This window comes from Choristoneura fumiferana, chromosome 17, assembly GCF_025370935.1.
Source record: "Choristoneura fumiferana chromosome 17, NRCan_CFum_1, whole genome shotgun sequence".
NCBI classification, from domain to species: Eukaryota; Metazoa; Arthropoda; class Insecta; order Lepidoptera; family Tortricidae; genus Choristoneura; species Choristoneura fumiferana.
In genome coordinates, this window is record NC_133488.1 from 16,405,531 (window position 1) to 16,428,283 (window position 22,753).

At 37.3% G+C, this 22,753-nt stretch overlaps 1 protein-coding gene across 1 annotated transcript in view; it reads right to left on the reverse strand.

The window, feature by feature from the left end:
- Nucleotides 1-22,753, reverse strand: part of LOC141437227 (uncharacterized) — a 63,356-nt gene that overhangs the window by 35,643 nt on the left and 4,960 nt on the right. The window contains exon 2 of the mRNA XM_074100482.1: nucleotides 12,652-12,931. Coding sequence (XP_073956583.1) covers nucleotides 12,652-12,931 — 280 coding nt within the window. The remainder of the gene's footprint in view (nucleotides 1-12,651; nucleotides 12,932-22,753) is intronic.

Here is a 22,753-nt window from a genome sequence, read left to right on the forward strand (position 1 = left end):
GTGTTTTGAGACAGTTTTGTCTTTCGGAAACTTTTGTCCTCCCTTTTTTTTCGAACAAAACGGGACTAAGCAACACTGTGGTTGCTGGATATTTTTATGGTACGGTTTTAAGGTGTATTAAATATGATTTTAATCTAAACTTTGTTTTAACGCCCGTAACAACAGACTCTAAAAGCCACACTTAAAAACCTCACGCAACAGTGCGCCATCTAGTGAGACAAAAAACGATAGCCCTCATTGCAAGCAAACGGCAAACGTCAAATGGACCTCGGGATACTAACGCCATCTAGCGATATTTTGCCTCTGTGAAAACCCTCATTCAACACGTTCGTAAACGCGAGCGGAAGGCTAGTTCTTATCCATACTAATATTATAAATTCGAAAGTGTGTTTGTATGTTTGTCCGCCTTTCACGTCGAAACGGAGCGACGGATCGACATGATTTTTGATTTGATAGTTTATGGACCAGAGAGTAACATAAGCTACTTTTTATCCCCGGAAAATTCACAATCCCCGAGGGAACGGCGCGCGACAACCGAATTCCACGCGGTAAAAGCCGCGGGCAAAAGCTAGTACGAGTATAAATACGCAATTTGTGCGGCGGCCGGTGAAGGTTCCATTGCGCTGAGCAGCCGAAGCAGCATCTGACAGAAAACAATTACCTTTGCCTTGCTTTGATACCCGTTAGCGGCGCGTTTTGAACCCAATTATTTGAGCTAATTGGAGATAGATTACTACGTGCGTGCTTATAGCTCCTTTTAATTATGAAGTCCTTATTAAAACTATACGCACTACACATTTTATACGAACTGTGTACGCTATCTGCAAATTTGCAAAACCAATGGAAGCAAGTGGAATGAAATTTAACGGTGAAAATATTTATGAAGATTACCTATGAAAATTAACGCTGTATTATGCAGTAAAGCCAAGCAGTTAGTTTTTAGTGCTCGATTTAGCCATTGCCACTACAGCGTAAACTTGAAGTAAAACAAAGTTGTGAAATTAAAAGCAACACAACTTCTTGTTTATTGAAACGTTTTTTACAAAACCATTTTTCGGTTCACACATTCCTGCACTTACATGAAATTCGTCATACTAAAATAAGATGATGTTTCAGAGGTGTCCTTCCATTTTTAAAAACTAAGCACAAAAGTGGAACACCAACTAAACCCGTAATTAAATTAAAAAATATAACATTCAAATTTAGATAGCTCAAATAGCACTACCAGCTAAGCCCAGTCAATAGAGCATATTAGGCAAAGCTCTGCGCAGGGGGCGACACTAGCACAAACCATAAAGAAACCGCCATGACCATAAACTATGGTATGTGCTAGTGCTCCACTCTGACGGGATAAAATGAGGGCTATCGTTTTTGTCTCACCAGATGGCGCATTGTTGCGTGAGGTTTTTAAGTATGGCTTACAAAGTCTGTTATTACGGGCGTGAAAACAAAGTTTAGATTAAAATCATATTTAATACACCTTAAAACCGTACCATAATAATATCGAGCATGCCATAGTGTTGCATAGTCCCCGTTTTGTTCGGAAAAAAGGGAGGACAAAGGTTTCCGAAAGACAAAACTGTCTCAAAACACAGACATTCATTGCCCCGGAAAGCATATTTGCCATAATTAATTTCAGATATTTCAAAATATTCACAAAATTATTCTAATTATAAATAAACCCGCGTAGCTCACCCAAAAACTATGAGATTTGACATTTCGGAGACCTCACGCTACACTAGCGCCTCTAGCGGCGAATTCATACGCGATAGCCCTCATTGCAGTAATAAAAAAAAAACTACGAGGTTTACGTGGCTGTCATTTAGTTTTCTTTGGATGTCATGACAAAATAGTGGCCAGTATTAAAAACGAAACTAATACTGTAAAACCAACGGATTCCCAACTAATACATAGAATAGTTAGTGCGTAGAACATGAAAGCGTGACGCTGGTGGTTCAGAGATGGCTACGAGCATCTAGATAAGCCAGGTGAAGTGCTATCGCGTAGACAATAGACAAAAGTCTAGCTCTATCCGTGGTATTGTTCAAACGGGAAGGTCAGCGAACTGGTTGAGACGTAATCAAATGTTAATTAGTAGTTACTTGGAGGTGCTGGTCAAGATTACTGTGTGTAATCGATTATCTATGCGTTAATGACTATGTTTTAGTTGTATTTCTTATATTTATTTGTCTTTTTATTTAAACATCTTCTTTATTTTGGCGGTTAAAATGAATAACAACACGATTTTAATAGTTAACAAAACAATTATCATTTCAGACAATATTTTTTTTTTATTCGACTGGATGGCAAACGAGCAATTGATATATTAAATGATATTGTAACGGATAACTCACACGGATAAATCATTTAATATGAGTGAGTCTCACGGTAGTTTCATGTTCAAAATTATTGAACTTTTTCATATTGTTATTAACAAGTAATAAAACCTCTTTAAAAACAATATTAATTAAAATAATTTGTGGTATTCAATAAATGTGTAGTTATATCTCCAGAGATTTAGGTTGTACGTGGTAGGTACGTTGTTTTATCCCGTCTGTCAGTGCCCCTAGTGTAAGTTTTCGGTACAAAATGCGTCTCGATCGCGTTCGCGTTAAAATCTCAATTTGTATGGAAACACGAACATCGCAAACGTTCCGCTAGAGGCGCTGTTACGTCATCACCCTAAAACCAGCATTCATTGAAATTAAATTTAGCACGAAGATAATTTGATGTCTTGGGAAGGACATAGGATAGTAATTATCCCGGAAAAATGTGGAATTCCCGCGGGATAGGGATAATTAAATTTTTAAGATAAATAAGTCGCAGCCAACAGCTAGTACTATTATAATGATAGATAATTATACAATACAATACAATGTCTGTTTATTATACACCACAAATAGTAAGCCATACAGAAACCGGTACACAGTGAGAAACATTACAAGGTAAGCAATAGGCGGCCTTATCGCTTAAGAGCGATCTCTTCCAGGCAACCATCCCACTGATATTATAAATGCGAAAGTTTGTAAGTCTGTTTGTTTGTTTATTTGTTTGTTACCTCGTCCACGTCTGAACCGCTGAACCGATTTAAATGAAATTCAGTATACAAGTAGTTTAAGTCCCGGGGAAGGATATAAGATAGTTTTTATCCCGGAAAATTGCATAGTTCCCGCGCGGATAGCGATAAACAAATTCTACGCGAACGGAGTCGTGGGTAGGCTAGTATTAAATATTATTAAGTACTAATATTGAATAGCTTTTTAAAACAACTTCCTACCAAATCATAGATATCATAAAACCTTTCATAAAACAGTTAAATTATTTTTTAGTAATTATGCTAATGAAGCCGTGGTGGCCGAGTGGTTTGACCTATGGCCTCTCAAGCAGAGGACCTCTGATTTTTTTGGAATTCATGTGCGAAATTACATTTGAAATTTACCACGAGCTTAACGGTGAAGGAAAACATCGTGAGGAAACCTGCACAAACCTGCGAAGCATTTCAATGGTGTGTGTGAAGTTTCCAATCCGCACTGGGCCCGCGTGGAAACTACGGCCCAAGCCCTTTAATTCCGAGAGGAGGCCTGTGCCAAGCAGTGGGACGTAAGGGCTGGGATGATGATGATGATGAATTATGCTATTTTTCTGTATCGCATACTATTTGTAATGTACAATGAAGAGTCATGTATTGTATTGTATTGCAGGAAACACGTAAATCCTACGTAATATCTTGCAAATTCTTTAATTTTACTTTCATGCACCACCCAGACAAAGAATTCGCATTTGGTGATAACATTTCGGTGAATCACTGCAAATCTAAATTTGTCCGATAACACTTGGGACTTTGGCACACAGATCGTTATCTCGCTATGGTATGAGTACAAATCTATTGTTAATATAAACAGAAGCCTGGATTAATTGTTACCCAATATTAATTATTGTTTAACATGCCATGTGTTGATTTGACAGCTGCCCACCAATAAAATCTAGTAATTACAAGCTTTTATTTAGAAAGAAAGAAAGAAAGAAAATATTTTATTGCCAACAGTACAAACAATGCAAGACAACAATATAAACAATACAAGATAGTAGTCTGTCCTGCGGCAAAAGGAGCAAACTCAGCTAATGCTGCGCTTACGCGGAAGCTGCCAGCGCTACGCTATTTACTTGCAACGTTACGTACAGGATGATAATAACGGGATAAAACGTAGCTTTTTTTTCATTCAATGTGATTCAATTTCATGTCTTAGCCGCTGAACCGATTAAGATGAAATTCGATATACAGATAGTTTGAGTCCCAAGGAAGGACATAGGATAGTTTTTATCTCGGAAAATGGTCATAGTTCCCGCAGGATAGCGATAAACGAACTCTACGCGGACGTGATCGCGGACAACAGCTAGTTATCAATAAAGTCGGAGTAAATATCAGTCATCTTTAACTATGATAATTTTTGAGAATTTAATAAAATCCAATAATTTAATTTCCTCCTTTTTTCGCTAAATGTTCTAAACGCCCTTACTCTGTACGGTCATTGCAAAGCGTTCAGTTAGGCTGCACCGTGTTCCGCGCACCATCTGTAGATCACTGCGTACGCGCACACTACTTACAATACGACCTCTCTACTCATACTATACCAACACAAAATGAACCTTCACTAGAAACGTTTAGGTGGGTTTTGGATTGAATGTTAACAAAGTTTTTTTTGTACTGTGGTCGTAGTTGACTACCATTTGCCGTATTTTAGCTGCATCCGCGCATAAATATTAAGTAGTGACGAGAACTATCGATATTGATGACCTCAAAATCGAAATCTATACGATAGTAATTTTTAGGTTCAAGCGGCACGTTGTGACGATTTTCCACGTAATTTTTTTAATTTAATTTGGATTTGTAACACCTACTATGGATTGTGCGGTTTCACCACACATTGATTAAATTTATTTGACGGATAAATGTGATGCCGTCTGGCATCAGATTTATCCGTTAAAAATTAATCAATGGGTGGTGAAACTGTGAAACAGCCCATATCGTGGGTAGTTTAGGATTTCTTTAAGTAAGTACTTATTTAGTTTTGTTTGAGAACGGATGTGTGCTAATTTAAGTTAGGTACGTGTATTTACGAATTTACAGGCAATGAAGGAGCAAGGTAAAAGGCAAGTATTATATCATAAATCAAACTTCATAATCCATGAAATAAAATTTATTTCCGTAGAGCAAAATACAAAAACACTTATTTGTATCGCCATATTTCGTGATAAAAAGAGAGAAAGAGAGCATCAGGGAAGAGCGGAACAATCTATCGATACTTGCTACCAGCATCACTAAATCCCATTCTCTGATTAACGCTATCGCTTCGGAAGTTCGGTCGTATTGACGTCAATTTATTAATTCATTAGGTAAACGCTGTTTTATCCGGCGCAGGAGTCGACTGCCGGGCTAATTGGATCAGCTGATTGAAACAGAGAGAAACATGGCAAGAGTTTTTACAGATGTGCAGTGAAACTTTTTCCATCGTATTTTCTCGAAAACGTTCAAATATTTCGTACTACTTTAGTCAGCCTCGAGAGTCCAGGTCGCATCGAGAGATTAATAATCGATTTAGACTCTTTATCTACCTAAATTGTTCTAGGTCTACATATCGGGTGTGGCCTGTAATATGAGCAACTAATTAAAACATAGGTCATACTCGTCAAAATGAACAACATTAGTTCAGCGACTTTTAAAAATAATAAGTTTTTTAAGTTTTATTGCACTTTAAAGTTTATTCGAAGAAGCAATGTAAAGCAAATTGGTTGATGTTTGTAGCATGACAGGCGACGTTAGTTGTGTTTTAGGATGGCGTACATTGATTGCAGTATATATATACATTATGCACTATGCAGTTTATATATAAATTATGCGCATAATACGTTATGCACCTCATTTTGCATTTTGCTGAGTCAGCGGCCGCTTCACTTTTGCGGGGACACACAAAATCTTGTATTTTCATTTTTATATTTCTTGTTTGTTTTATTTGTGTTTGCTGTTTATCGTTTTTTTTTTGTTTTGATTTTGTTGTATTGGTGTGTCTTTGCAAATGAATGTATGCATGTGTCTTCATAAATGTCTTCTTTCTTTCTTTCTATTTCTTTACTGTTTCTGTTTTGTCTCTTATCGCTTTTATTTTTATTTATAGGTAGATATCATTTAATAATATTGTAAGGGGCTCTTTCACCACCCATTGATTAATTTTATTTGACGGATAAATGTGATGCCGTCTCCGTCTATTCGAACAAAACAAACAGAGACAGCATCACGTTATCTTTCTTCTTTCAAATAAATTTAATCAATGGATGGTGAAACAGGTGGTAAATCTGTTTAAAATTATACCTCGTTTAGTGTCTTGCCGGATTCTTCGCAATAGAGGTTTTTCCGAACCAGTGGTAGACATTTTGTTTGACATTCATAAGTGCTTGTTAAAGCCTAAATAGAATAATAATATTCTGACTTTGACAATTCTTATTTCCTGTGTAGATCTCAAAAACGTGTCAGTTACAAAGAAAGTGGCGCCCTAATTTTTTCTAATCTTGGTCTGCACCTGACGGTCAACCTGTACCTACCAAGTCACCTGTTGGGCACTACGAAATTGGGAAATCGAAGTTCGAATCGTACCGTCCCGCTGGCTCTAATATTATTTTATACGAGAATGAGAGGGACGGTAGGTACGATACGAACTTCGATTTTCGAATTTCGTAGTAGCCCTACTGTATCTGTATCTACCAACGGTCTGTACCTACGTATCTTCGAGGACGTTGAACTAGAATCAAACATTTTGTTTGTCATTCAAAATACATCACTATCTAAAAATAAATTTTGCAACAGGTTGAAATCTTAGATTACGGTCTGATTAGATCATCCCTGAATATCGATTTTTGGAATCCTAGCAGTCGAAAATACCTTTCTAAAGCTATAAATAAATAAATGTCACTGGAAAATTGACACTAATTAGCCTGGTCCCAAAGTAAGCATCACTTGAGTAGGTACTAGGCAACACATAATAATACTAGATAGATAAATACACATATTTAAACACAGAAACGTCCAAAATTGAGAAAAAAAATCGTTTCATTCATACAAATATCTGCTCCGACCGGGGATTGAACTCAAGTTTCGGTATCAATTTATTATTATTTACGAGTGTCCCTTTGTTCTTATGGTATGAACCATCAGAAAAATGGTCTCGTCTATACTTTTCTCGCAAATCCACGATTTTTTACTTATATCATTCTTTCTTTTGCTTTGCCGATCTATTCCCCTAATATTATACCTTAACGCGAAAGTTTGTAAGTCTATTTTTTTGCTTTCTTTTTTGTCGCTGAGCTGATTTAGATGAAATTTGGTGTAGAGATAGTTGGAGTCTCGCAAAAGGACGTACGATAGTTTTTATGCTGGAAAATTTCGGACGGAGTCCCAGGCAACAGCTAGTTGAGTTCGTGATTAAGTCTCGAAAAATATACTCAGCGGCACAAAATTTGGCCGACTCTACATACAAACATACAAAATTACCTTTTAGTGCATACATTTGAGGGCCAGATTTTTTACCGCTCAGTGTATAATATTAATTATGAGTGAAAATCGTGAAAATTTAAAACCTAAGGCTTAGGGGCTGTTTCACCATCCATTGATTAGCGTTAACCGACGGTTAAATGTGATGCCGTCTCCGTCTATTCGAACAAAACAAATAGAGACGGCATCACACCTAACCACCAGTTAACACTAATCAATTGATGGTGAAACAGCTCCTTAGTCTAAAAGTGATTACATTTAAATTTAGTCAACGCATGATTAAATAGCCGTGCCTGTTTGTTTCAATTAACCTTTATCAAGAAACAAAACATGCTTCTTTAAAAATATTTTAACACTAGTTGCTGCCCGCGACTCGTTTATCACTATCACTACTATTAAATTTTCCGGGATAAAAACTATCCTATGTCCTTCCCCGGACTCAAACTATCTGTATACCGAACTTCATCTACATCGGTTCAGCGGTTTGGATTTGATAAGGTAACAAAACAAACAAACAGACTTACAAACTTTCGCATTTATAATATCAGTGGGGTAGTAACTAAACCCTTTTAAATTCTCTGTCGCTTTTATTGAACAGTAATCCAAACTACTGGGGCTGGCCTATGAATAAATCAAGCTTATTTACGCCCTACAGTTAGCGAACTAAGGTAAATTTTTGCATAATTATTGTACAGTTTTAAGCTGCGTTTACACACTCATTGAATTTAATGCTTAGTATTTGTCACTTGCTTTGCATTTGATATTATTTTGATGTTGCGCCGTTGGTGCGTTTTAAAGACCATGATCTTGGCGAGAATAGAAACTTAGAATGCCAATTGATGTTGAATGATCAAAAGGTTTTATGACGAGGCTTAGCTTAGCTTGGCGAACTAGTAAGCCAAACATCACCAATATGGCTGGCGGGCTTGCAATCAAGTAACCTATAGCGGTGCCAAGCACCACATGTTTCTGTACTCTGACTTTTGATCGTTGTGTTTGATGTTTCGCTGTTTACAGAAGTGAAGATGATATTATAAACACAAAACTATGATTGTTTTTTTTTTTGAGTCTTTTTGTATTTTTTATTTTAACTCCAAATTTGTTACTTTTACGGGTATCCCGTGAAACCATATCGAAAATACAAACTGAGACATGGATGCACAGAAAAAGAGACCAGCACTGGGAATCGAACCCAGGTCCTCCGCAATCCGTGCTGCGTGCTCTAACCCCTACACCACTGCTGCCCACTTTTCACTAATCTACTACAACTATATCTGTAAACAGTCATTGGCGTACATTGGGTCGACTCCAGGGTAGGCAGTTGGTAGCTTGCTAGGCAGTTGGCAGCACTAGCGCTGCTTACTCAATTAACGCCATATGTAAGCACAATAACAAGTACTAAACCCGTGCAAAGCCAGCTCTGCGCGCGGTGAAAACTGTAGCCGACACGCGCCTCCCATTAACCCCTGGCGCTCGTTAAAGAGACGCTTGCGCCTGCGACTATGCTCTAGTCTAGTCTCTTTACACTATGGTATAACTGTTTACTTTTAAGTGTATTCTATTATTGATACTACCTACAAAAGTTTATGAGTGAATGTCATTACTTTTTTCACTAGCTGCAATAACACATATACCTACAGATAAAGTTGTCTCTGGGAGCGCCAAAGTTCGCATACTTTTCGCTAGTCATACCGTAATTTTTGTCAGAATCATCATTTGTCATAATTGTTTCCCACTAAAACCTTAAATATTTCTGAAATTTTTAAATGGTCATCCTACAGAAAACTATAGGTTTTATTCTTTTTTTTATTCGACTGGGTGGAAAACGAGCAAGTGGGTCTCCTGGTGGTAAGAGATCACCACCGCCCATAAACATCTGCATCACCAGGGTAATTGCAGATGCGTTGCCAACCTAGAGGCCTAAGTGCCAGTAATTTCACCGGCTGTCTTACACTCCACGCTGAAACACAACAGTGCAAGCACTGCTGCTTCACGGCAGGATTAGCGAGCAAAATGGTGGTAGCAATCCGGGTGGACCTTACACAAGGTTATGCTAGGTTTGTTTTAAAACAATTCTGAACAATTATGGGATTCAGAGAAAAAAGAGTTATGACAAACGATCGTTCTGACAAACATTACATTCGGACTTACAATAATTATGCGAGCCGGTCCATATCGGCTTGTCTGTCGTATTGTCTCTATCAATAATACATACAAATGTAGTTCATAATGATTTTCTAATCGTATTTTATCGGAATTTCGTATTAATCGTGCTCACTCAATTAGGCTTCAGTACCCATCGTACATTTTTAGGGTTCCGTAGCCAAAATGGCAAAAACGGAACCCTTATAGTTTCACCATGTCTGTCTGTCTGTCTGTCCGTCCGCGGCTTTGCTCAGGGACTATCAATGCTAGAAAGCTGTAATTTTGCCGACAAAATAGTACAATGAAAATTTCAAAATAAATTTTTTATAGTGTACCTCCGATAGACGTAAAGTGGGGGGGTTGATTTTTTTTCTCATCCAACCTTGTAGTGTGGAGTATCGTTGGATAGGTCTTGTAAAATCATTAGGGAGTTGCTAAAACCATTTTTCGATTCAGTGATTTGTTTGCAAAATATTCAACTTTAAAGTGCAAATATTCATTAAAATCGAGCGCCCAAATCTAAAATCTAAACCGGTGGGTGGAAAAATTTAAAAAAAATCAGAAAGGTAGTAAGTATATCAAAGTTTCAAGAAAAACTATAACCGCTAAGTTTGCTTGAGAATTATTAGTAGTTTAAGAGTAAATAACAGGATTCCGTATAAAATACGAAATCCTTAGAAAAATATTAGTTAATTTTTTCGTAATGGCTACGGAACCCTATTTTGGGCGTGTCCGACACGCTTCTGGCCGGTTTTTAATTTGGACATTAGACACTAAATAATGAAATTGAAATTCAATTTTAATGGATATGCAATAGAAGTGTCACTCATTAAATACAATAATTGATTGACACTTCGGGTGACGTCGTATTCCGATTAAGATCCGACTTTACCCGATGGAAATACCTACATGCACTATATCTGTACAGTCAACGTCATAAATAAGTTATTACTTTTGTACCTAGTCATTTTAACATCATGTTTGAAAAGCCATACGAAATTGTGTACCGAAAAGCGACAAGGTACAAAAGTGACAACATGTTTTGAACATCGGGGCTGGTGGCTGGTGGCTGGTGGCACGTGTTAATGCCAATAAAACCGACAGCATGACGCTGAAATGGCTACGGTACGGCAAATGGGGCAGCCTATAGGACTCCACACGCAGGCGTCGCCCCATCTCGCCTTAAAATCAACTACAACGGCCGCAACTGCAAGCACTGCAAACAATGCAACTTGGCACACTTTTTTATAATTAAACGCTTTTGCTATTGAGACCCTAAGTTTAGTATTTTATGTTCCAAAAATGAACATGATCCTATCCAAGGTTACAGTAGCATTTCCCTAAGGCAGCGAATCAGCATAGCTATATATACAACGGCCGAAACTGCAAGCACTGCAAACATTGCAACTTGGCACACTTTTTTACAACTAAAGGCTTTTGCTATTGAGACCCTAAGCTCAGTATCTTTTGTTCCAAAATGAACATAATCCTATCCAAGGTTACAGTAGCACTTCCCTAAGGCAACTAATCAGCATAGCCAATATACAAAGAGAAGAAGCCCTATGAACCACTGCTCAATAGCAGCGCTTGGGGCGGTTTGTTTGTATGTACTTATAAATACTGATAGATTTTTGATTTTAATTTCCGTAATTATTTATTAATAACTGGAAATAATAATGAGCAAATAAATAAAGCCTATTTAAACTTCCTATTTGATTCTCAATCCGCACTGGGCCTGCGTGGGAACTGCGGCCCAAGCCCTGAGGACATATATAGATTGGGATGATGATGATGATTATGATTTAAATCTCATCACACGCCGTGTTGTACCCGATTTTAGAACAGAAAGGCCCCATCTCTTCATAGAGGACTCGTAAATGCGACATAAGGGACATAACGCGAGAGTGAGCAAAAGCATTATTTAATGACATATTGTAAATCACGAACTCTGAACTTTAAAACTGCGGCAAGAGTTAACTACCGTTCTACTTTCTTAAGAAAATCGTCATGAAGTTTATCTACCAATCCTAACCCGAAGACCGTGAACGTCAAGTCGAGAGTAAAGCGACTTAAAAGTTGAATTTCTACTCCGCAGACAGGTAATCGTCATATTTTCTAGTGCCATTTGGACTGTAGAATCCAAACAATACTTCTAAAACCAGTGTTACCTCTTAAACAAAGTAATTCAGAGCAGAAACATCGCGATTCCGTGATAGTGTATCTACGATCAGGCATTGTTAGCGAGAGATTTAAGACGTCGGTGCCGAGGAACGCCTAATTGCGCGCGTGCCCTTTGTCTCGCCTTAATTACTTTTATAAATCTACTGCGATTTGCATGAGTTTGATAACATCGAGCAAAGGTACGATACGGTTCAGGGAAAGATTTATGCTTGCTCTGATTGAGATGGTTTTGCTGACGGGAGCGTCGGTTAACGGGAAGCCGTACGTTGTAGTTAAAAAAACTTACAAACTCTTAAACATAAAGAAAGAAAGAAAGAAAATACATTTATTTAACGCCATAAAACAAACATAGAACAAAAAAAGACATACATGACGCTAAATAGGTCCCCACTCATAAACTAATGGTATGTGAGAAGTTCCAGGTATTGTATATACGGCCTCACATGGGAACTACGTCTCAAGCCTTCTCATTATATATGTGGAGTGAAGTGGCCTGTGCCCGGCAGTGAGGCTTTTTCACTGGAGATGATGCTGAAGAAACAGGTAATGGAACCTTGTGCAAGACTTTATTCAAATTTGTTTTTTTGTCAGTCTCCTGTGGGCGCGGTACGTAAAACACAAGCGCAAATGGCGAGTTAAGATAATTAAAGTTTGTGCAGCGAACAGAATGTAGATTATATATTTTCGACTAAAATTGTATATCATGAATTTTATTATTTTATTACAACAAACACATAATAAACGAGATAGTTTCATGAATACCAATGTGTTTAGTAACTTACCTTTTAACTCGCTCTGACTCCGCAACTGCTCAATGATGTTCGTCAGTCGGTTTTCCCTCTGACTGATAGCTTTAGTCACATCACTATCCTCTGCTTCTACTTTCATCACTAAACCTTTTTCATCACCATCACTCATTTCATCACTGCACTTGGCACTTGTTTCGTAAAATTCATGGGTCTCCATTTTTGAGTCCTCTTTGCTATTGCTTTTAAACACTCCTTCAGACATTGTTTGATTGTTTTGTTTTGTTATTTTTGATATAATGATGCTCGAATCTATCTGTAATATTATTTCAAAGTTACAAAATTTTGTTAGGTTACTTACGGATGGTATAAATTTATACATGGCTGGAAGACGCTAAGCAAATTAAATGTTTCAGTCATAAGAACTTTTTCGACCATTCAGTTCAGTTTTGAAAATATAGCTCCATCGATACTATCGATGATTCGATTTGTAGCATTCGAACATGGCGGATGTAGACAATATCTAATTATGCTATTTCAGTTTCTTTGGCTAGTTGAAGTATAATTTTGATAGTGTTTTATACGGCGATTAACCTTAACAGTGAACAGTGATCACAAAATTCTATATTTCTCTCGTGTCTGACATTTTTTAATGCGCAAGTTGTGTCCACGAGGTTTCTGGAATTTTACTATCAAGTTGCAAAAACTACAACCACCGTACAACGTTCCTCTCAAAGAGAGTTTACTTTGACACTGGCGACATTGTCCTATTAATTAGGACAGAAAAGCCATATTTTAAAAGAGAAGAAGAATAAGAAGATACTATCGATAATTTAGCCTCTATCAAGTCCGAAGAAGACACTATCGGTTTTCATAACTGCTGTTCGGTACTTTTTCGACAAATCTACAATACAATACAATAATATTTTTTTTAACACCAATACAATGTCATAAAAAGCAGTACAGAAAAAGGTAAGTATATAGAAATTTCCCAAGGTAAGCAATCTACTGTTGAATGCGAAAACAAACTATCTTCCTAGTTGTGATAAAATAATTTAATCGCTATAGTAAGTCACCTTTTGAATAACAAAGCATAGTTTGTATTGGGACCGATAGCACTTATACGGTTCGTTCACGTATAATCGCACTACTTTCATATCTAGTCCGGCTATGTAGACGTCAATATAAAACACATTGTTTAGACAACCATCATAAATTCAACGAAGTGTTATGCTAACTGATAACGTATTACTCACGTTTGATAGATATTCTCTACAGACAATTACAATTTGCTTGTACTGATCGATGGACGTGAAATAAATGGAACAATACTTTGCTTTTATAGCAATTGTTTAGTATCGTTCTATCATTGTGATCAGGTCAGAGAGTATTAAGGTGTATCTCCGATTGAAATTGCCTTAGTTTAACTGTAACTTTGGAAAAGTATTTACTTTAGATTTAGAAATAAATTTTAGTGTTTGAAACCTGTATAAGAAAGCGAAGAATATAAGGAGTTGAAATTACGGACAATGTCAACTTAAACCCGTGCTGCAGGTACATAATAACAACAAAGATTGATCCACCTGCATTATGTTTACTTAAGTAAGCCACGGCGTGACCTAACCCCCAATTAATGGGTAAATTCCATCGAGATTGTACAATACAATCAATTAATGAAAGAAGGAAAATGCGTGCAATATGACACATTTCAGTCGAAGAAAATAAACATGATGCAATAACAATAGTAAATCCTTACCAAAGACGCCGAAAGGTCAAATTTAATTTAGAAACACTTTACGATTTTAAAATGAAAAAAAAAATAGGTATATAGGGTTAAAATCAACAGGTACTCCGTGACAGCGCGTTGTTATCACAGCAAGCGACTGATAACTGAGGTGTCAGGTCAAACGAGCAAATGGGGCGGCACCTGGGTACGTACGGCTGATAAGAACCGATAACGGGCTCTTAACCTTCTGTGGTACTCGAGTAAAACGATGTCACAGCCTGAACTGTAGGACAGGGCACATACAGGCTTATTGTATTTTTTATTCACTATAACGTACCTAATGCTGCTAGACAGGCGTCAAATTGCGCTGAAATGCTTTGGGAAAAAGATGGTACAGTTTGCTTGCCGGAACTTGCTTCATCCCACTAAAATAAAATTTGTAGTTATGGGATGAACTGGCGGAATAGACATGTTTAACTTTAGCAATTTTTTGCTGATACCACTGCGACTACTATAGCTAAACATCAAGTTATCTTAAACCTCCTTAAGACTACCGCTGTTCCAGTACAGCCATATTGAAACTTATTATTGCGAGTTTAAGTTTCTTACTACCACAGTTACTACCTACCTACGCGTACATAACTGAAAAAAACAATACATAATTACCGATTTGACAAACTCAAGGAAAAACTGCTACTATAGTCTGAAAAACGAGTCCTATCACGAGCAATGTAAAGCAAACCCCTTCTTGGCAACCGTTTTCACATTCGTATCAATACGGACACTGGACACAACAAGACATTCTATTCCAGGACGTCATTTTCCAATAATGAAATATTTTTTCCGCTAACCCAATATTAAGAAACGGACGCTACTTTTTCTTAAACTAGTAACAGATAACTGATGATCACAACTGGTAAAGTTCGTGAATGGTGAGCTGTAAGGCATTGAATCCTTGCTGTCCATTACTGGATACTACTGTGCTTAACATGTCCATGATTGGTGCCGTCACCTATGTCGGTTTTTAACGTACGATTGGGTTCTATGGGAAACTTTTGGGCGCGTGCGCAATTTATAAAATGGACGAATGTTTGCGCGAATGAGTTTTTTTTAATCATTCTCTTACCCCAAGACTCGGCTGCCAAACTCTAACATACTATAGCATGAGTAACGTTAAAGTGCTTAGATTCCGTTTTTCAATAGGTTTTATTTAGGTATTTATTTATTTACTTATTAATGTTGTATGCCTAGACAAGGGTGCTCTATAATTAATCCCCTATCTCCTTAAATTTGCCATTTAATTACATAACTTCTGATAATCCTTAGCAACATTGTAAAATAACAGACATTTCATTAAACGTATCAGAAATGTATCAACAAATAGTTATCTTGGGACTTTAATGGGTTTATTTAAAGTTATAAACTATAATTACCTAAGTTAATCTTTAGAGTGAATGATGAAATTAAAAGTAAAGGATTATCGTAAGGGATGAAGAAACGCTCACACTGCAATTGGGGTTTAGTTTACTTGCGCTGAAGATTAATTGAACTAGCTCCCCGCCCCGACTTCAGACGGGTGTAAGAAGAAACCCTTAAAACTGAACCTTTGAAAACCGACCCTTTTTCTCAGTAATGTGTGGAGGCATCAAACCAAATTAATATTAAAAGTTACTCAGGTGTATGCTACCCCTTGAAGCTGCGAAAAACTCAAACTTCTAGGTCAACGTAATTAATCAAGCATACTGAACCAAATAAACAAAAAACCCGACTAAAGTAAAAAACAAGTCTTGTGGTTTAAAGTTCTTTTAAAGCGACCGAAAGTTTAACAGTCGGGACCCATTCAAAATCGTCGCCGGCTAAGGGTCCCGATTGTTGAACTTTAAGTTACGGTAAGAAAGTTTTAGATCGCTAGGTTTGTTTTTCACTTTTCAGTTTTTTTTAAACAGTCAGGTTTTCTGAAATGAAAAAAAAACATTCGCCCGCTTAAGCTGCATATGTAGAGGACCACAGAAATAGACTTAGGCACATATACAAGGTAGGCCCTGTAACAGGAGCAAAAAAATAAACCACAGCTTCCACTCTTCATCTTGAGCTACGTAATTTAGTTCTACAACTTTTGAAAATAACTTGTATTATGATTATTATTATAGTTTAAATTTTAATTGAACGAGCAATGTATTGCGAAATCCGTCATTTTGTTACGTGACAGGTGATGTCATTTAGACTATTGGATGCCGTACCTACATTGAAAATACCATTTAATTTGTTTGGAATAAACATAATTATAAAATTACTTAATTTTTGAAAGTTGCTGAACTAAATTAGTTCTGCAACTTGAGTAGCAGAACCTGGGTTTTAATTTTTTGCTCCTGTTACTGAGCCCATCCGGTATAGACTCTAAAAACATAATCCTTCTTCGGACAGTCGGGTAAAAAGACAACATTCTCAAACGTATTCCAAGCAAGCAGACGGTTGATTCGCCGTGTCAGACATACGACCGGTCACGGCGTCGTGACTTTGATAACGTGATAAGCGCGATAGCGCTGACACGCGGACAAGGAACGTCGCGCCAACACGGCGTTTAGGCTGAAACGTCGTTTATTCAGCACGAAATGCACGAAAAGACAGACAAGGCCCCCGAAAATATCCCCCAACGCCAGCTCCGCCCATACAATTCACTCAACACAATCGCATGCGACGCAGGGCCCGACAGTATAAATTAATCCTACTATAATATGATAAATGTGAAAGTTTGTGAGTGAGTGAGTATGTTTGTTACTTCTTCACGCTGAAACAGCTGGACGGGTTTGGATGAAATTTGCCAAAAAGTTAGTTTATAACCTGGATTAAAACATAGGATACTTTTTATCCCGATGTTCCCGTGGGATAGGGATAAAATCTCGAACTAATAGCCGCTGGGCCTAAAGTCATGAAATTTGGTAGGTTTGTGATATCTGGACATCTGGAATAACACATAGGCTACTTTTATCCCGATATTCTTAAGGGATAGGGATAAAATCTCGAAATAACAACTGCTGGGTTTAGAGTCATGAAATTTGACATGGGTGTTTTAATTCAAACGTCGTTGTTCTTAAACGTCAATGAAAACCACGATGTAATTTTAGTGATTTCCCACGAGAATTTAATAAATTCCCGGAATTTCAATTCAACTGCTGTATATAAAGATTTACGCGTGCGAAGCCGCGGGTAAACGCTAGTTAATGATAAAAGTAAAATAAACGACTATTTTTTTTAAATATTCTTTTAAGTTACTGTCTTTATTTAAATTAATCACATACATATTCTAGAATGTAATTGTCAATTACACACTCATCAACTACTAATTAATAACAATAATTACATAACTATGAATACTATGCAGTCTGAAATAAATCATCATCATCATCATCCCAGCCTATATACGTCCCACTGCTGGGCACAGGCCTCCTCTCAGAACAAGAGGGCTTGGGGCATAGTTCCCACGCGGGCCCAGTGCGGAATAAATAAATAAATATTATTAAATATTATTTTATTACGTACTGTTTTTTTGACGTACCTATAATTATGATTGATGGAACTTGAACATGAAAAAGCTATGCTTTTCGGTTAACGGGTGAAAAGGGCCCACCAAAAATTCATGGATTCAAGAATCTAATCATGCTGGTTACTGTCCTAGTTTTTGATTTTATATTATTAAGAATAGAAGCGGCAACAAAGTTGACACCTTGCTTCTAATGGGCAGTAGTATGTCGAACACTGGGGCATTTAAGTTACGCGAGATCAAATCATGCACTAAGAGTCACTATTGAAGCACACGGGACTTATCACGCTGACAAAACAAGTAATAAAACTAAGCGTGTCAATACTGAATACCTATTATTAAAGGGCATCTCTTTCTAGCTAGCATGTGTAACTATCGATATAACTATAGTAAACGACAATAACGTAGTCGGCAGTTGGCAGGCACCTGCCGGGAGCTAATTCCGTCGCGCGAGGTCGTGACCCGACGCCCTGCGCCCGCGTCTTTAGTAGACGATGGATTGGTGCTGAAGCGAAATCAATATTTTTAGGGCTCTGTTTATCAAGACCTCGGGAGTGGAGGTGCCGAGTTGAAATTAAAACATAATACACTCAGGTTGACAGTTCCTGTAAGCTGTGTAAAAAATCGAACTTCTAAGTTGACGTAAAAAAAATACGGCCGATTATGCCACAAAAGACGTATTTTGCTTATGCGGCCTGCTGACACTCTTTTTCATAGAGCGAAATATACACCATGGAACGATACTGAAGCTAAATCGGCATTTTTTTTATCTATAAACACTGATTTCTAATCGGTGATCAGGAGTTGAAAAATATTAGTAACCAGCTTAAATGGGGTTTAAATAGGTGAGATTTTCATGTAATTAGCTCACTGTTTAATTTCTTACAGCTAATGATGCTGTTAAAACCAGTAACCAATTAATACCGTCATGACCATGCTGCATTAATTATTAAGATGAAGTACCTATACCTATGGGGCATTCCCCGTAAGTCCTCTGTATCCTTTAGACTTTTTTTTGTTACGCATTTAGCAGTTGACAATGCCAACTTATTAATCACAAGCCGTTAACTGCCACTCGGTCCGCAAAGAATTCGGTTATCGCTATCCCGTGGGGACTACGCAATTTTCCGGGATAAAAACTATCCTTTATTTATTACCAGGACTCAAAATATCTGTATACCGAATTTCATCTAAATCGGTTTAGCGGTTTAGACGTGATGAAGAAACAAACAAGCAAACTTACAAACCTTCGCATTTATATTAAGTGCGAAGTGGGATGAGTACTACGTACCTAAACTCCAATTCAATAGAATCTGACAATCTTGTAGACACTTCTAGCCTACTAATATAAACACCGGGCTGCCTAAGGCTTTGTGATGTGACTATTATTCTTTTTTGATTCCTTTTAGATCATAATTGCAACAACAGGGACATATATAATCAAGTGTGCCCACGATAGTGTGTCTTAAATATGTAGAAAATTGACAGATTCTATTGAATTGTACTTTACATATAAAGCTTTTCAATAGATCGCACTCGTGGAGAAACTACTACATATGCGTTATTTATTTTGGAGCCCTTGGGGAGGGCTATATTTTTGCGCCGTTTGGTGTTGAGACCTTAGGGCCGTGGGGCCAGGCGCACGCGATATCGCGAAAGAGATATCCACGCACCTCATTGAAGTTTCAGGTGACCAGAGGGCTGGCAGCTATTTCGGGCAAAGTATTAGCCTTGTAATAAGTACAACGTGGGAATGCTACCAGCCTTCTGGGCACAATATACAGCGACGGTGACCTAGGACGGATTTTTTATTTAAAGGTTAGGCTAGCTTATATACTTTATGTACATAGTCATATTTTTAAATGTTTAATGTATTGTGTTTTATTGAAAATTAAAAAAAGTTAAAATACTACAATATTAAAGTTGTTTTTTTTTATATTTTACGAAAATAGAATTAAATGTTAAGTACAATTTCCCAATGCGCCCTGGGGTGGGACGTACATTATAGGCTGAGATGAGAATTAAAAGAACTCTTACTAAAAATATCGTTTTTACGATATTTATACGCAATATTATTCTGTTCAAACGTAAAATTTACAATTTATGAAATAAAATTCAATCTAAAACATAAAGTTCCATTACAAAATCCTATCGGTTCACAAAGTTATGGATGTGAATGTTATGTGAAGTTTAAACGTAGTGGTACAGAAATGCCTTGATTCAAAAATGAATTATGAAATTGGTACGTAGCGTATGATTAAGATAGATAATACATTTCATAATTTAATGAATAACTTTGTGATAAATTTCTACATAATTATTTAAATAAAGAGGAAACATAATATTTTGTCAGACATAATAATTAAACTTGTTGTTTCAGATGGTCATTGTATTAATTATATACTTATTGTCACAAAATAGTATACAATATCGGTTATCATACGACGAATATTCGGACGACACTAGCTCAGATATCTCACGTAGAATAATAAAACGATACAAGCATAAACATAGGGGCGGGACATTCACGAGGCTCTACCCTTATGAATCCAAATCCGAATCATCTGAATCCGATTCTGATTCATCATGGAAAAAACGCAAATGTTCTTGTCGAAAGTGCAAAAGACCTAAGCCACGCTGTCATTATGTTTGCAAACGATGTTTAGCACCACAGCCACAGTCTTTTATGGTCCCTTACCCAGTGCCGTACATTATGCCGGTCATGGTACAAGCTAGTACTGTCGCAACTACAACTCCAACTACAGAAACAACAGCATCTACTACCACCAAAACAACGGAATCTACTACAACGACTGAAACAACTACTAAAACCACAGAACCTATTACTGAATCAACACCAGCAAGTTTTTCAACCCACATGGTCACAGTTTTTAGAAGAAACAATTTACTACCGATCAGACGAGATAAGCATAGATTGTGTGGCAACACAGAGTGCGATGCTTTTGACGTTAATGCATACGAAGGCATGAAACGGTCATTGGCTAATGGGTTGCCTAAATTTGGAATCGTACCGATCCCTGACGACCTTGCTGAAAGGTTGATTAGAGAGTCACAAAAACAAAATATAATAGAAATGCCAATTGCAGAAAGAAAATATAACGGTTTTTCAGAAGTTAACCCTTATTACTGAAATCATTCAGTTTTATTAAGTATTATGTGCTAAGGTTTTCACCAAAGTCGTCGTCGTCGGTAAGATTGTTTTTTTAGTTGCATCAAGAGATAATAAAAAAGAAGATATGTGATAAGCTTTACTATTTCGACTCCCGTAACAGATATAAAATAAAAATAAAAAAATATCACGGGACAATTCACACCAATTGACCTAGTCCCAAAGTAAGCTTAGCAAAGCTTGTGTTATGGGTACTAAGCAACGGATAAATATAATTATATAGATATAGATACATACTTAAATACATATTAAACACTAGCGTCACTAATTAGCGTCTAAGTAGCGTATTAATTAGCGTCACTGCTTAAGTGACTAAATAAGAAACAAACAAGCTGAGATATGTGGTGCATAGGGGAAATTCGTGTCTGTGCCGTTGACCAACAGTGGTGTAGCGGTATAGCACGCGGTACGGAATGCCGAGGACCTGGGTTCGATTCCCAGTGTTGTTCTTATTTTTCTGCTTTTTCTGTGCATCTATGTTTCAGTTTGTATTTTAAATACATATTAAACACCCAAGACCCGAGAACAAACATTCGTATTTTTCATACAAATATCTGCCCCGACACGGGAATCGAACCCGGGACCTCAAGCTTCGTAGTCAGGTTCTCTTACCACTAGGCCATCTGGTCGTCTAATATAATTAATACTGAATCGTTAACAACTAAAAAAAACTATCCAGTAACATTTGGTAACTTAAGACCGCTTCCAAGGTGCAGCCACCACAAGTGTGAAGGAGCGTGAGTGTAGTGGTGGGTCTCTGCGATGTGTGTGTGTTCTTACAACGTGGAGGCGGAGGAGCTGCATGAACGCACATTCGTTGCGTAGACGTAGCTGTCATAAGGTTGCGGGCGAGCAAAGTAGTTGTTTATAGTTCAGTATAAAAATTCCTGTAAAACATTTATAGGCGTACTTATCCGGTTAATCTAATCCAACCATCTGCTGCAATATTCCGAAATAATTTAAAGATACTTTTATATACTGAGGTAAAATTTATAATTGGTTTTTTTTTGGAGTATTTTTGTATTTTTTATTTCAACTCCAAATTTGTTACTTTTATGGGTATCCCGTGAAACCATATCGCAAATACAAACTGAGACATGGATGCACAGAAAAACCAGAAAAAGAGATCAGAGAGAGAGAGTTTTTCTGTGGATCCATGTCTCAGTTTGTATTTTCGGTAAAATTTATACATTTTGTTTATTATTATATTATAAACCAAACCCTTAAAATAACTGTTTCATATGACAACTCGCCAACATGGCTTTATTACGCACGCTGAAGTGATTTGGCGGGGTTCCATGTCTAGTGTATTTCAGGACTCGGACTGAGGTCGTGACCCGGCCACCTTCGGCCCGGCGCCCCCGCGTGCGCGAGAGTCGATTGAAAATGAACTCTCACATCAGAATACTATACGGTTTTCTTGCGAGAAGCATAAATTGGTGTTGAAGACGTTCCAAAAGCGTTATCGGTGCCGTTTTTAATTAAAACGTTGTCGTCATACGTGTGGAAATATTTGTTGAAGTGGGAGTTACATATTACGAGTAATTGCCTCCGAATAGCTATAGATTGAAGAGCTATGATGTGAAGGATTATTCCAGGCCCACAATGTCTATTAGATTCAGACTACTAGTACCTCTTATTAATCTCTGCCCACAACTTCGCCTGCGTAGGATTTGGATTA